This window comes from Lepisosteus oculatus, chromosome 27 (genome assembly GCF_040954835.1).
Source record: "Lepisosteus oculatus isolate fLepOcu1 chromosome 27, fLepOcu1.hap2, whole genome shotgun sequence".
NCBI classification, from domain to species: domain Eukaryota; kingdom Metazoa; phylum Chordata; class Actinopteri; order Semionotiformes; family Lepisosteidae; genus Lepisosteus; species Lepisosteus oculatus.
This window is the reverse complement of record NC_090722.1, coordinates 8,186,652-8,203,346: the sequence shown is the minus strand read 5'-3', so window position 1 is coordinate 8,203,346 and position 16,695 is coordinate 8,186,652. Positions and strand designations below refer to the sequence as shown.

The 16,695-nt window shown below is 36.1% G+C and overlaps 2 protein-coding genes across 6 annotated transcripts in view; both read left to right on the top strand.

Moving 5' to 3' along the window:
- Positions 1 to 169: 169 nt before the first annotated feature.
- Positions 170 to 15,187, top strand: LOC107075442 (myelin-associated glycoprotein-like). The gene is made up of 9 exons (XM_015336590.2): positions 170 to 253; positions 4,033 to 4,115; positions 4,559 to 4,924; positions 5,406 to 5,666; positions 7,723 to 7,980; positions 8,624 to 8,720; positions 9,254 to 9,334; positions 10,030 to 10,084; positions 10,831 to 15,187. The coding sequence occupies exons 2-9, from the start codon at positions 4,052 to 4,054 to the stop codon at positions 10,942 to 10,944; spliced, it is 1,296 nt and encodes a 431-aa protein (XP_015192076.2). The 5' UTR covers positions 170 to 253; positions 4,033 to 4,051; the 3' UTR covers positions 10,945 to 15,187.
- LOC138225267 (B-cell receptor CD22-like) overlaps positions 14,003 to 16,695 on the top strand; it is a 16,095-nt gene continuing 13,402 nt past the window's right edge. For all 5 annotated transcript variants that reach the window (XM_069184894.1, XM_069184893.1, XM_069184891.1 and 2 more), the window contains exon 1: positions 14,003 to 14,069. The gene's annotated coding sequence lies outside the window, so the exon portion shown is untranslated. The remainder of the gene's footprint in view (positions 14,070 to 16,695) is intronic.

Here is a 16,695-nt window from a genome sequence, read left to right as displayed (position 1 = left end):
CTGCCTTAAATTTGCTCTTGGGTGGAGGCCTGCAAAGATAAAGAACCCCTAGGTGAAAGTGAAAGCCCTTGTGAGGTCAGACCCTTTGGTATTATTGTGTAGCTTGTTGTAAATTGTTTTTTAATGGTTGTTTTTTGGGTTACATCTGCCCTGTAGAGCACCAACAACAATCCAGGAGAACCAATGAACAACACAGAAAAGGAGGTCGGGAGAACTCTAAACTGGGCCTCAAATATCATCAGAAGCTGAGCTGGTATGGAAATAAACCCCCCTGTTACTTTTTGATCTTGGCCTTGGCACCTACTAACTACTGAATGGACTAGATGGGCTTCCTTGGGGTTGTAATCTTTCTTATATTAACAAACCTTGAAGAAAACCAGGCATGGACTGTATGAGTAGAATATATCCATTCATATTGATTACAAATAGTGATTGGCAAAACAAAGTAATTTGTGCAGACAAGCATGACTTATAAGCAATGACGTGATAGCTACTAAAAAACCTACACAGCTCTGGCACTGTGTAACATGCAAAAATAAAAATAACATGCTAAAAGTTTTTTTTTAAATGTGTTTTACCATTTTACTGTATATCACCAAATCTTTCATTTTTATGTTACATCAGTGTGTGAGCTTTTTTGTGACCTTATTTTGCAACAGTAAACATGAAAAAATGGTATATGTTGCAACGGTTAAAAAAGGTTGACTTGGAGATTCGGCTTATACAGTATGTGTCACATGCTGAGTGACTGTCCATCCGGTGTGCCTGCAATTTCATTCTGGCAAGTTTAGTTTGTTTAGGGAGGGACGTCAGGTTTCAATGCAATTAGTTCAGATAAATAGATTTGCTTTTGACTGATGTTTGTTTTTGTGAAGTTAGATATTTTATCTATTTAAATAATGAATTCTAAGTGTAATCGTTCTGCATTTTTTTTAAATCCACGTTGTACTTTGTTCTGTGAAAACTTGTGCTGATTAGTTTAGTTTATATCGTTATATTTCAATGAGGTGGACGTGTGGAATAATCATCCGAGGCAGTCTATCGAGTAGTGAAGATGGTCTTCAGGCTTCAGCACAGTTTGGGTTAACCTTGCTAAAGACAAGTATCAATTTCGTGTTTGCAGATTTATGTTCCATTTGAGCATTCATATTTGCCAGTGGTGCAGTGGTAAGCCGGAGTCCTGGATTCAATGACAGATCTGGGGTACTCCTGTAGCTGCATAAATTCTGTATTTTCCCCCTATGTTTGCATGGGTTTCCTCCCACAGTCCAAAAACATACTGTTAGCAGCTTCAACATTGTGACTAAGCAGCACAGTCATGAAGCTGGCTATTCAATTAACTTTTTCATTAATTTATGAAAATTAAGCCCCCCCCAAGACCCTGTATTAGATAATGCAGTTTGAAAATTGATAGATTGATGAATTTCAGGATTTCAAATGCTTCTGTCAAGTTCTTTTTTGGTTAAAAAGTGAAGAGATTCATTTGTTTTAACCTGTAAGAGTATGGCACGCTGACGTTTTTCTAATTTTTCCGTCACTGACGTGTTCCCTTTAGCAATGTGGTAACTGGAATTCCTCAACATAATTTAGACAAGATCTAACAGTGGTATTGTCTGTTCTTAATGATATCAAAAGCAGTTTTTCAACACGCTTGGCACAAACATGAATGGAATTTATTAAATAGCAACACTGTTGTGCATTTATGTCTGTGAATTTATTCACAGGGGGAGTTCTGAATATCCAGTATGCCAAGTAATAATAATTGCTTACACTTATATAGCCCTTTTCTGGACACTCCACTCAAAGCACTTTACAGGTAATGGGGACTCCCCTCCACCACACCAAGTAGACTGTCCAAGTATGAAGACCCTCAATGCAAATTTTCTAACTTCAAATTCGCCTCAGTTATGATTCTAAATAAAATATGTAAAAATGTTATTGTTTTGTGAAAAATGTTGCTGCTGTCAAGGAAATAAAACAAAAAAAATATTGTGATGAAATAAAAAACTGAGCTGTGAAAAAAAACAAGCTGACCTGTTAAAATGATTTGCTGATAAAATAATGACAAAAATCTTTTACATGGATCAGAACAGGAAACTGGTGTGACAAGCCATTTCTGAACTATGAGAACTTCCCTAAAGTTACCTCTCTGCATTTCTTGAATTTTGAATACCGGGCTTTTAAATTGTATGGAATTGTAAGTATACTTTATTATTGTACTTGCAACTTTGTTCATTAAAATAATTTTTGACTGAACAAATTCTACAATCATCAGCAATTGGTGTAATGTAAGTATTACTCGCATATTATACCTTTTTATATTCATCTACAGCCAGGTATTACAGTGAGGTATTGCTTCTGATGAGCCACTAGTTTTTATTTCAGTCCAGCTCTCCACTGTTTAAGTAGTAGTGGCATTTAGTAGTGATTTTTGTGATCCTTATTCAGCAACAGAGAACATTTTCAAAACAAGGAACTCATTCTGGTCTGGTGTTTGAAACCAGTGTATTAGGAAAAAAAACTACAGCAATTTGTATCTCCACAAATTGTTTCAAAATACAAAAGTTTTCAATATAAAGTCCGCTGTATATGTCAGATGTGGATAAATTATGTTTCCTATAGAGTTGATATTTTTTAAGGATCAACAATTTTGATGTCTTGTTGTTACTTAACTGTTTAAAACAATTTACTGATTATTAGTAAATGAATTTAAAATCATTGTGCATCCTGGCTGCTGCCTGCCCTAGCTGTATTGTAAAGACTATTTTAACAATTTTATTGGCATATTCTGTGTACTGTACACAATGGATGTACTGGATATGAAAATGTGTTCCATATTGCAAATGAGGTTTAGTGCCAGATTCAGCTATGTGAAACAACATGCCTGGTGTCGGATGCAAAACACCTGCAAAATATTTATTAGAGTACTTGTTAATAAGGATAAAAGTCTCATATTGTCATTACAGTTACAAAATTGGGAAATAAACATTTTTGGTTGTCTAAAAGTTACAATCAGGTGTGTAGCATGATCTAGACAATTGTTTCAGTCAAACTACCTGCAGTAGCCTCATCTACACTATTATTAACCATATCTTAGGAGCATACTGTACTATGTCCTCAAGCATGTTTCTCCACATTTATGAGGAATTGCTTAAGAATGCAGCACTGGAATGTAAAATTCATCCCATATCCAACCCATTAAATTCCTGACAATTTGTATTCAAAAACCTTAAACAGGTTTGTTATATCCCATCACTATTTCCAATGTTCATTTTACTCTTTCTTTTACTTTTGAGGCAGAGAAGGTCACGCGACATTTCACTGATGCTTTATCCAGCTTCATGCCTGACATACTGTACAACAGAAAGAGAAAGACAGAATGCACATGGAAAACATTTATTCAAAAATGTTTTACAAAGCTTATCGCCTGTGATTGCTACTTATCTTTCTCTTGAGCTTACTCAGAGCTTTTTAGTAAACCATTAGGGAACTGCTTTTTTAGGTATATTCTAACTAATCAAACTGTTAGCCGGGCTTCTTAAGCATTGTATGTTGTCCTGGATAAATGTGAAATTAAGCCATCATTATCATTCTTGGTCTAAATGGAATATGCTACTCAGTCAGGAGACTCGAACGAAGTCTTATCAGCCTGGAGCAGAGAAGATTATGGAAGTCCTTGATCCAAGTATTAAACTGAACCCTGAACGTTATCAAAGAAGTAAGGATGATTTCTTAAAAACCAGCAGTATGAGGACTGAGGGCATCAGCAGATCATTCAGAATAGAAACAACACATGGCCTGTCAATACAAAATCATTGTCTGGAACAAATGTCTCAGTCATATTGCAGATTCTGACTCTGAAGGATCTTTGAAGGAATATGTTGATGTGATTCTTATATATTTTTGCAGATATGAAATGACCAAAGCAGTAAGCTAAGATTTTTCCTACCATTCAGAAGTCTGGCTTACACATTACGCGTCTGTCCATGACTGCTTGTTCTGCTGTACGACTTGTCTTTTTTCTTTGCACAGTCCCATTGAGTTTCCTTTGATGCAGAAGATGAGGATGTTACTGTGGAGTCACAGGCAGCTGATTCTCTATTTCTGTCTGCAAGGTAGAGGCCAGTTTTCCTACTCACCACTTTTGTATGCATTTCTGTTACATATACGTACATGTACACAGCTCACAAGTAAATGAAGATAAGGAAATATTATATTTACAGTATATACTGTAGTTCAAAGATGGTAGCCTTGAGTTTTAGAAACATTTAGATTGGTGGATGATTTGGAATAGTGGACGTTTTCTTTGTGACTATGACCCAAGTAACAGTGGTAGTTTATTTAATACTGAGATACAGTAAGCCGTGTCCTTTACATTGACAAACAGGAAAAAGACTGGTTAAACATTTAGAGAAGTAATGATCAAGATCACATTCTTTTTACTTTTGAATGTGGAATGAACCATTTCTTGTTCTTCTTGCCCTAACCAGATTTTTCCGAACAATGCTATTGGCACCTTGAGAGAAATGTTCTAACAGAAAACTTGTTTTGCATCCAGTGTATTCCAGCATCCTCTGTGAAGACTGGAGTATCGATGTTCCCGAAAAGATACCTGCTTTCGAAGGCTCGTGTGTTGTCATACCATGTACATTCAAGTACCCAGAAACACTCAAAAATAAAAAAATTATAAGTATATGGAAAGATAATGAAAATGCAGTGATTTTCCACTCTGACAGTAAGAGTTTGATTGTTAGTGAATTTCAAAATAGAACAGAACTGGTTGGTGAGATTAAGCAGAACAACTGTTCCCTAATGATTGACAGGCTTAAGGAAAGTGACCATGGTCCATTTTACTTCAGAATTGAAATTGAACATCCCAACGACTATAGCTTTATTAAAAACAAAGTCTCAATAGAGATATCAGGTAAGATCGATTTTTTTGTTACGTAATTATATTCTTAGCCGATTGTTTTTTTTTAAATTATGGAACAAAAAAGTGGGTTAGTAAGAGCTGTGTTTTAAAAGCGGCAAATATGATGTATTCAAATTCCTTGAATTTAGATTTGAATACCACGACCGCGTTAGACGTAATGTGAGACAGTTTGCAATGATAAAAAGGAGTTCTTCCTGGAACTTCCTTTTGCTTGACCTCTGATTAGCCTTTTTTGCTGCACACGTTTGCAAACAAATATGAACTTCCACTGTGAGTCATCTGCTGAACTTTCACTCAACTTTCAACCGCTTCATGGAATTTAAACATTCAGCCCCTGTTATGAGGTTGAAAATTGTTTGGCTCTTGACATTACTTGGTGAGATTTATTTTTCTCCTCTCCAAACAACAGTAGAGTAGAAAATTGAAAGCCTGTACTGATCTAATGCCTTTAACATGTCATGTTATCTTTCAGCTTCCCCAAGTCCATCAGTAAATGTATTTGATGATCAGGCCACATGTTCTGCTACCAGCTTTTGTCCAAAATATCCACCCAGTATCACATGGAATAACAAAGGAAACACAGTTGATATTAAAAGGAATGTGAAGAATGTGACAAATGGCCAGTGGGAGTGGAGCTCATCCATTACCCTGAAAAATATCCAGGAGACTGCAAATTGCACAGTTAACTTTAGTGGAAAGTATTTGCATCTGTATTTCAATCCAAGCGACGTGTGTAAGTTAAAATTTCCATTTACTTTAAAGTTGTTTGCCCTTTTTTTGGTGTTTTTTTTTACTAAGGAGCCCATTTCAACTCACAATTTAGTATTTAAATATAGTGAGGGTAAGAATTGTAAAGAATAATTTAATGATTATTAGTGACCCGGCCTGTTCCAGAACTAATTTGATTGTCCTGGAAAATATATTTGGATATTTAAAATTGATGGGGCACTACAGCGAATGACATCTCCCTTGTTTCTGTATGTTTCTGTATCCTGTGTGTTTTACAGCTATTATTTTAGTAACTGTTTGACACCCAAAAAAGATGGTTTGATTTTATCTCCAAACTTATAGTTCAATTAAATAATTAAGAAGGTAAGGGAAAAGATGATGTCCTGCTTTGCGGCCCTTGAGGATTGATGTCTCCCATGTCCAATTACAGTATTTATGTGCTTTACCTTTCATTATACATTTCTACATATCTCAGTGTGTTATGATCAATCCTGGGTGGCACTGTTATGCAGTTGTTAGCATTGCTGCCTTACAGCCCTTAGGCCCTGGGTCAATTTCCTTAGGATGCTATCAGCATGGAGTATGTATGTTAGACTAACAGGCTGATCTGAATCCTTAACAGTATGGTTGGGCAGTTCAAACATTTGTATTAACAATGGCACCTGTTTTGAGTTTTTACTCTCCTGTAATATCTGTTTGTGTCCTCCACTTCATGTTTCAATGTTAATTTGATTCTGACACCCTTGTTTGGTAGCTGCTACTAAAGAGCAATGGTAATAGTTATGAAACTCATGCTAGATGACATTGCTCTTTTTATGCCATTGATAAGTTGCAAAGAATGTTCGGCCTTTCTGTGTTTATTTTTAAAATGCGACATCCCTTACTTCCACTGCCAATTTAGTTTCCCAGTTAAAATCTCTAAAACTCTGCTAATAACGAAACAAGGTGAGCAACTTCTGAGTTCTCATACAAGCGCTGTGTAAGCCTTATCAACACCTCAAAATCACAGTTTTCAGGGCCAGTATGGCCCACATTTCTGACATGCAGCTTGTAAACTGACATACTACGAATACACAGTATATACAGTAGTCATTTCCACTTATTCTTATTTAGATCCCAATTTCTTATTATTTAAGTCCCAACACTATTCTTTCCTACAAAACAATTACATTGTAAACCATAACCACTACTAGGATGTTTTTAAACACTTATGGTTAATTGTGCTAAAAAACATATCCCATACTCAGAAGGTAATGAGTTAGTTGTACTAAACTGGCATTTAATTTAGACACCAAGACTGTTAATACTAACTGCATTTAAAGGGAGGTATTTTAATTTAAAGTAAAACAACGACATGCATGACAATATTTTGATTGATGGTGTGCATGGAGTACATTTACAGTTAGTCAGATCTGTTCCCTCCACCATAGCAAATCAGTTTGACACCCCTGTTTTAGAATTTTATTGATAAATAGAAAGTCTCCTAATTCACCTCTAATTATTTTTTCCATAACTTTGCGCGTAATAGCAAGAAGACCCATTGATCTATACAGCAAAAACATGTTTCAGTTTTGCCAGTCTTTATTTGCATTACATTAACAATTTTAGATAATTTATAATGACAGTTCAGTAGGGATAACAACAGCCAAGGTCAATCAGACTCAGCTGCCATTAATTCCTAATCACTGCTGATGTCATTTCTTCTCCTAAAAGGATAAATACTGTACATTAGCCCCTTCTCTCCCTCACACGCATCTTTTTGCATCCCACCTCCACCTCGGCAGCTATCGCTTGGTCACTCCTCTCTCTGCAGGTGGGTCCCAGCTTCGTTGTCCTGTGGCCAGGAGGTTAGCCCTTAGCCAAGCTGACTTAAACACTCCATAATCCTTTCAGTATGCTTAATCCTTGATCCTAGTGAACCAGTACATACTGTAGGTTCTGACAGACCGCTGGAGCAGTTTTGTTCACCCTTTACCTTCTCTGAATTTGTGATTTAGAAAGTTTCCAGGTTGACTATTCTTTACTTTTCCTTTAACATGGAGCCATTCTGTCTATTTCAGTGAAGCCAGAGATTCTGGAGAAATCAGAGTGTGAAGTCAATGGAACAGGAGTATCTTGCCATTGCATTGTGAAATCCGAACGTGATGTTAACATCATTTGGTACCTTATTAACGAAACCCGGGCCAGTGACAGCTCTGAGGTCCAGAACTCAGTGACTACAGCCACCCTACACTTAGACAGCATCCCAAAGAAGGTGTCCTGTGTTGCTAACAACACATATGGCAAAGTAATCAAAGACCTTTTGCTGTCCAATAAAGGTTAGTACTACTAAAATCGGATCATAAGGTTACATCTATGAGTTCTGATACAACATTTCTAATGTTTTAATGTTGAAGAAAAATGTATATTTACAGGAACAAATTTGAAATTGTAATCCAAAATATGATTTATAATCTTATTCAATGCTTGCAGACTACACCATGGATGGTGTAGAGGTGAAAAACACTTGCCTTAAGCGCAGATTGAGACAAATTTTAATTCACAGATGACTAGTGTGAATACAGAACTGGTCTTCATAATACAACTTATAACATGATCAATTTATGTACACAACACTGTAAACCAGAGAAAAAATCATGTTTAACTTTAAGCTGAATAGATGTCAGCAGTTCTTGTCAAATTGTGTGCAGACACTGACAGGCTTCAGGTTCATAACGTCTAAATTACAGAATAAAGACAGTAATGTTTGAGCCAAATGCTCCTAGAGATGAATATAGAAAAGTATTTGTTTTCTTTGACAATCAGGAGTCCCCCAGTCCCAATCTTTCACACTGCCACACTGCTTTAGCAGGGCTCACCTTCCATTCTCCACAGTCAGACCAATGTATATCAGGTGTAGGTGCAACTAAAAGACATTGTGTCCTGATCCACTTAAATGGCCTACTTGATTTTTCAATACAGATTTCCTTCTTTACATCTACATTGCTGTCCCCATTGCTGTACTTCTCCTAATCCTTCTGATTGTCGGAGCACTGAAGCTAACACACAGGAGAAAGAGGTAAGTCAAACAGGATCAAGTTATGAAGTCTTGAGATCATAAGCAGGCTTTTTATACTCAAAAAATAATTATTTGGTTGCAGGCGGTAGGCTTTCAAGGCAAGTGCTTAGATTACTGAATAAACAAAAGAGTACAGATAAGGGGCGATTGTTCCAACTGGGGTAATATACTTAATGAAGTAGCACTAGTATCTATAGGTGCTAGTACTGTTGTATACCAGTAAAGTTGGCAGGTTATAGGTTATAGGTGCGAGTAAGATGGCATTCATGTATTCAAAGATGGCAATACTGTTGGATTCAAATTGGTTGCAAAGATTTCAGGACCTTGAGGAATAGGGTGCATGCCACCAGCTCCTCAAGCTCCTTTTGGGCATGCTAAAGGCCCGATGTTATACAATAGTTGATTCTAATATTTTGCAAAGTGGGTGCATTTGAATGGTCGGAGATATGAATAGCTCTCAAGAATGGCTGCTTTTTCATGCTTTTCATCAGTCAAATGCGCAGTGGATTATTATCCCATGTCTTTGTTTGCAGTGCAATGATTGGTGAAGCAGTTAATGGTTGTAACATATCCAAAAATCAGCCTTCTTCATCAGACTACTCTTCGGCCAAGAAGTAAGAGCCACCCTTCTGTGTAATGTGAACTGTGCGATGTGATCACTTTCTAAACAAAATGTGACAGTTTACCACAACATTAGCTTGATTATTTTACAGTCTTTCTAACACTTTAGAATCAGAACCCCAGTTAAAATGATTTGTTTGTCTATTAAGGACAGGTATTTCCTAGCATACTTAGCAAAAGTTGTGTTTAGAAATCTCAGCAGTAATTCCATACATGCCATTCAGATATCTCCTTTTCTAAAAATATCTTCTTATTAGGCTTAAATTATATACTGTATACCTTGAGATTGCCTCACATACTTTCTAACACGTACTCATAATGCAGTGTTGCACTCTATGCTTCACACATCATTTTCAATGTTTCCTAAGTCTGTTCTCCACATTCTCAACCACGATGATGTTTTATCATATATATTGTATATTTTATACAACTTCAATCTAGAATCCTTGTCAGATAGAAACATTTCTTGGAATTTTCGAAGGACTCGTTAAATAATTTTCCTGCAGGAGTTATGGCAATTATTATTACTACTTTTCTTTCTGATCATCAGAGTTAAGAATTTTGCTTTTTTAACAGATTCGTTTGGAATATGAATATTTAAATGAAAAAGCAATGTACATTTTTTCCTCTTGTATGACTCACTTTAACATCCCTCCCAACCTCAATCTACTTGTTTTTTCTAATGAAGTAGACAGAAAATGGACCTTCATAAGAATGAGGAACCCACATACATAAACATTCAGGTATGTACAAACTTTTACACAATTTAATAATCTCTTTAATAATAGTGTTGTGGCAATTGTCATTGATGGTTACTGTACATTGTTGTGTGCGGTTCAAATAACATTTAGCATAAGGTTTTAATCTGCTGGCATTTAGTTTTTAATTTGCACCTCACAAATGTATATAGATTAAGAATGTAATAATGTAATAAGGAACAGAACTGTGTTTTGGTGAGACATCATATCCTTTCCTTCAGTTTATATCATCCTCATTCCTCAACGCACTACTACAATGGCTTTGCATACAGTACTTAGTTCCTCAATCAAAAATCTATATAATACACATCAAATGGATTATATACTGTAGGTACTGTAACTTCAAGATTTTTAACATGAGCAGAGAAGGGTAAATGTCTCTAGCTTGAAGGAAAGGCTACCTGCATAGTAACTGGAGCTAATTACCAGAAATAGACCATTTCAGACTAATTTGAAAGAAATTCCCCTTGCTACCTTGTTTTCTTAAAGTTACGGCCCACTAAGCACATCTCGTGGTCAACCAGTAGTGATACTGCTGCCAAAGACTTCAACTAGAGCTTAGATCTGCTCTTACTAATCTAATATTAGCGAAGGCTCTTCCTAGAATCTTCCAAGAATTGCTGGTTTTGGCTGTCCTCATTCACCTACTGTATCTAGCTTGCTCCAGCAAACTTATTCCATCATGCAATTTCTGAATACTTTAGATATTCTTTTCCTAATTTGTATTACAGGCTAGACCAGAGGTAACCAAATGTGAAGGCCCTGAAACAGATGATGTTTATGAAAACGTGGAGGTTATTCTGAGTCACTCTGGTTGTGAACTAAAACGCAGCTCCAAGCTTTGAATCCCCTGTGTCCGTCTGCAGAAGGATGTGGAAAGCTATCAGAGCTGGTTCCCGCCTGAAGGTTTAGTAGCAACAGTAACAACGAAGCAGCTTTTTCCATTTTGCCATTATTTGTTTAAAATTCAAGGCTGGTGCAGTTTATACATCTGCCAAACAAGAAGGAAAGGAAAGGAATACAGTCTAAGAAGGAATTTGTTTTTCAAAATATTCTGCAAAGCTCAGTGACCTCATTAACTCATTGAAGGAATTTGTTTCTGCTGACATACAGTATGATCAGCTGTACCTTTACAAACACAAGAGGAAAAAAAGAAGAAACTTTATGAAAAAGTCAACTCCTACATGGATCACAACTTCCTATATGGAGGAATGGCACCACTGATAAAGGGATTTCGTTTGACAGATAGATTCATTCCTACAGTCCAGTCAGGCTGGTTGAAGACTGAGATGGCAATAGCTGATTGTGACAGAATTTGTTCCCAAGTGGTTGGATGTGATCAATCTATTTCTCCAGCGGAAAAATGTATCACTTTGCTTTGGTTAGAATAGTGGGAGATCATTGCCATTAAACAACAGTGACCAGTTTTTATATTGTTCTAATTTAGGGTTCCTAATTTCCTGCTGCACCATTTGCTACAGTATCTTCAGATTAACTAATGGCACTTAATTCAGAACAAATAATGATACAACAGATGTCAACAATCCCAGTGCACAGCTTTATTCAATGTATAAAAAATCCCACCAAAGATGTAATCCAGTGGAATATGGCTTTAATGCCAATTTTAACACTCTAATGCACAGTCATTACCATCATTTTCGTTTAGCTAATGAAGCGAATGGAAGTCATTTGGAATGCACAGTTCTAGGAACATTATAGATCTGGCAAAAACAATTACTTTTTCCAGTCTGCTGGGCTTCAGATGATCAAGTTAGGTTCTAAAACGAAACAATCGACATAGAGATGTCCTAAAAAATAGCTCATGTTTTTTTTATATTTCAAAAAACGACGTCATTTCACTATTTTAAATTAAAATCTATTCAGATTATGTGCTGTATTTTTAATGTATATCAAACTTGTTGAGCTTTTTGAACATGAAGGATCTTAAAAAAGTTGCTTATTTTGCTTCATAAAAATAATACTGCCAGTTCATTGTGCTTCCATTTTACATCAGTGGTTGTGCAACTTATTTTCAGGAAATCAACTGTACACTGGATAGTTTGAGAGTTTTTTTCTACTGAGGCAACAGCTGTTGAATCTATGATATCTAAGCCCTGTGTATGTATCATTTTAAAACCCATTTATGTCTTGTATTAAGATTACAATTCATAAACCCCTCACAATCTGTAACATTATACAAGTGCTTTTTTTGAGGAGTCTCACTGCTCCTGAGCCCTGGCTTCATTTGTAGATTGTGAAAGGATATTTCGTAATTGGCAAACTGCCCCTGGGTTTTTAATTGTATCTTGGTCATGTGATGATTTGGAAACAAATTCAAATTGTATCGCCATCTAGTGTCCTGAATCTGCCCCCCCAAAAAAATGTAATTGCAAAGAATAATCGACAATCTTCTCTTATTAATAAAGGTAAAAGACAATAAGAATGACCTGAACTTGCAATAATTTACAGGATAGTCTTAAATTTATAGGATAAGAGGTAGAAAAATAGCCTGTCTTTAGACATATGACATAATGTGAGAACAAATCTGGTTAGTTGCAGTGGCCAGACGTTGATGCACAGCTAGAGGTAACACAGATACACAGTCACCTTGGGATATCCCAGCTACAGATACATTTTGGACAAGGGATTTTTGTTTAATCAGTCCACGCTGTGTGAAGTTCTCTGTCTGCTGTGTTCTGTACTGTATGTGGAGTTTTTGAGTACATAAAAATTGTGTGAGGAAAGCTCAAAGCGGAGGTTTGTAAAAGGCTCCTATGGTTTTCAATCCTTCATTACAGAGCATAGGAAGTGAATATGGCAGACCATCGGATTTCAGAAATGTTTTTTTATTATTTATAAGCTGAATAAGACTGAATAAGGAGTTATTGAGAAGCTTTGAAGAATGTGATTGATTCATTTGCAGAATTAATACAAGGTACTGTAGAAGTTTTGGGGGGGATTTTCTGAAAAAGATATGAATGTGTGTTTAATCTCTACAGAATAGTGTTTAAGATTTTGAACTTCTGAAAATGAACTTTTTCTTTACTATTTATTATTGATGGCCAGTTTTATGCAACTTTTGTACATGATGTTACCGCATTCTAGATATATACTGTATGCATTATATTTTGATTGAAAATTGAATATGCATTGTGTTTTCCCCAGCTGGTTCAAATGAAGAATCAGGCAGTTTATTCTGTTACTGTGGCTTATATGGAATCTTATCTGTTTTCCTGTTGCTCTTGATTGTAATTGAATCAACACTTGATTCAATTAAAAATGTTAAGCTGTCAGGTCAGGAAACAGCCAAAATCCAAAAGTCAGGCAATTAGTCCATGGAAAATTCAGCAAAGGCTAGATCAGGAGCTCAGAGTGTTGAAAACAATACTGAGCACAGCTTGAACAAACAGCAGGGTTTAAGTAGGTTTGGAGAGGGGAGGCGTGGTGATGTAGGGACACTGGGCAAGCAGAGTTTGGCTACTTCTGTCTGCTTGATCTGCGCCTCTGCTGAACAGATAAAGTCGGCACTAGAGGTTTGGGTGCCCTCTAGTGGCAGGATGCTGGGACTGTAACATCAAATCAAGAATTTTGAGTGATTTGTCACGAATAGACTTATGAAACTACAGTATGTTGCTTTAGTCTTGAACATGACTGAACACTTATGATGTTTTTGCTCAGGTATTTGAAGCCATAACAATTATTACCAATATTTTCTGTATTAGCCACTCAATGGTGTCCAGATGTGACAGGTATGAGCACAGTACAAAGATGCTGTTGTGTAATCTCAGATGGGTGCCTATCCACCTTTGGTCATTCTAAACATTCAAAAGGCTTGTGATTGGAGCCTGTGTAGCTCAACTGTCATAGTTGGTGACTTGCCAATCGAAACTATTGCAGCTGCTGTTCACCAGCCTAAGCCTCATTTTCAAACTCTTTCAAAGAGCCAGTAATTCAGCTGTCAGGAAATGTGGTAAGTATCCACACTTACTTCAGTTTCGTTAATTGTAGTTTGCTGTGTTATTTGTTGATAACTTGGTATTTATCATTGTGGGGTGAATAAAACAGAAATATGTTCAAAGAGATATTAAGGGTCTTTGAAATGTTTTTATATCCTTCCCCTGATCTGTTTATACAGTACTTCACGCCTTTTGAAAGCTCTTTGGTCAATACGGTTGAATCCTTGCTTGAAATTCACTAACTCGAGGCAGACACTTACAGAGACAGATGTATTTATTCTGAAATTGTGTGGCTTGTTAAGGAAATGTTGTGCACCTAAATTATTTTTTTCTTAAATCCATAAGTTTGAATACTTTTGCAGTTTTGTCTTTTCCATTTTATGTCATATTAATGAACTATTTGCTTCTTTTTCGAGTGTGTGAAATAAGTTGGGTGTATTACATAGAGTAAATGTCATCTTCCAGCTTTTTACCTCGTCTTGAAATGTGTATTATTAAATTCCTTTGGAGTTTCCAGAGTATTGGCTAACCCTGATATTTTGGTATCATCAGAAAACTAGAACAGTTTACTAATTAGGCCAGAATCAAAGTCATTGATATATATCTTAAATTAGGAAGAGCAGAGGTCTTTGTAGTACTGCAGAGTCCTTTGCCGTTCCATTAGTGTACTGTATTACTCTAAGAAGTTACTTAGGCAAGATAAGGCCTTCTAAAACTTCTGAAGGAATCTATGCCTTGTTATGTAATAACAATGAAGTCTTTAAGAATGAAGTCTTTTATTATTTTGCACATTCCTGGTTTGTCAAGGTCCTTTGTATAGAGATGTAGTTCATGTATTCCACGCTAAGATTCAGCAATATGAAGGGAACAGGCATTTTGGTTGATTTTTTCCTTTATTTCTTTATTTTTTCTGGTTTATCTTTGTCCTTTATTACACCTTATAAAGTAACAATCTGTTATTGATCAATAATGAAAATGTGTGGGGTTGTTCGTGGCATTCTGTTTCTTTCTCGAAATAAAAGCCTGTTGCTCTGTCTGCAAAGGCAAGTGGGAAACGGGCAGCTAACTTGTTAACTTTGTCTGTCCTCCTTTCTTTATTGGAATAAAGAAATCACCATTTGTTTCATCAGAACTGCGTTTGGGTATATAGTATTTGTGGAGTGTTACACAATTCAATATACCCCTTTACTTTTAATGTATCCTCTTCTTTTTTAATCATTCTAAATAGAGTCACCAATCCATTACTGGGTTATTTTTTCACTCCAATTTAGTGAGGCATGGGAGAAATCTGTTCTATGCTCAAAGCCGTATATTTTAAAAAAGATGCAATCCTTTACTGATTCCATATTTATCCTTATCATATTGCACATCTCATAAACTTTCATTCTTTTTATAACAACCTACAAAAAAAGAAAGCTGGTAGGTACTGTATATTAAAGCTGTGTTAACTATAAAAAGCTGTGGTTTGTGTTATAAGTTGGGCTGGGAGGGACCTCTGTGTTTTGCAAGCTGCAAAGTGCAAGCTGTGTCAAAGATGAGAGCCCTGTTAATTCTAATGTCAAGATACAGTAGGGTTCTGAACTCTGGTTTCTGAACAAATGGGGTTTCATATAATATGCAAGCCTGGACCAGATGAGATGAAGTACTGTAAATGACAGTAGACTAACATTAGGCTTTGTGACTCTCTCTCTCTCTATAAGGTTAAAATAAGGCGTTGAATTAGAAAGAAGAATCGAAAGTAAAGATTGCCACTTTTATTATTAGGAAGTTGAAATTCCAAACACTGAAGGAACAACAGCAAAAAAAACCCAACAACAATAATAACTTCTATATAGTTTGATTGTGTTCTAAGCACTAAAGTTTTTGCACTTGTTAGATACTCACTTACCTTCTGTTCACACTATATGACCGCAGCACTACTGGGTGATCTTGGCTACCAGTGGAAGGACTGATCTTATCAATAAGAGAGTAATCTTAAATTCACAGATTACAGAAACCTAATCAGGCTCATCAAGGCTGTGAAGATACTATACTGTGACCTTTTCATGTACAAAAAATGTTATCCCTTATATTTTAGTCACTAATGATAAAGAACATACTGAAGGTATTCAGCCTGACCCTGAGTGGAGAGTCAGGCCAGTAAGGAGATCCAGTGGAGGGAGAAACTACTACTGCAGATTAATAATACTTGCAATGAAACAGACAAGCCCCAGCATCTATATTAGTTCCAGTCTATTCGTATTGACACACATCACATGTAAGGAATTGTATTGATCTATACAGAATTGATTATCTATACAGATAACCAAAAGATACTACAGACAGGTTGATTATCTGTTTAGATTCATAGAGAACATATACCTGTTATGTCTTTGATCCAACAGGGAAAAGAACGTTTTTGTTAACATTAACCCAGTGGCCTAGTGAACGTCATTGTAGTGACACTGTATCTGATTTCCCACCCACCTTCCATTTCTTTTCATGCATTTGAAAAACTTCACCAAAACATGCACAGGAAAAGGGAGCCTCACACTATTTTCTGTTTTTTATGTCTGCCAACACTTTAAGACATTTTAACATAGTTTAATTTCCTCATGAATTGCTAGAAAGTGATATAGCTGAGACAGCCAAATCTTAGCA

Bases quoted from the DNA above. Each gene is read 5' to 3' on its own strand.
- LOC107075442 (XM_015336590.2), top strand. From the start codon at position 4,052: ATGCAGAAGATGAGGATGTTACTGTGGAGTCACAGGCAGCTGATTCTC. The intron at 4,116-4,558 runs GTAGAGGCCAGT...TTTTGCATCCAG, and splicing joins TCTCTATTTCTGTCTGCAAG to TGTATTCCAGCATCCTCTGT. The intron at 10,085-10,830 runs GTATGTACAAAC...TTTGTATTACAG, and splicing joins CCACATACATAAACATTCAG to GCTAGACCAGAGGTAACCAA.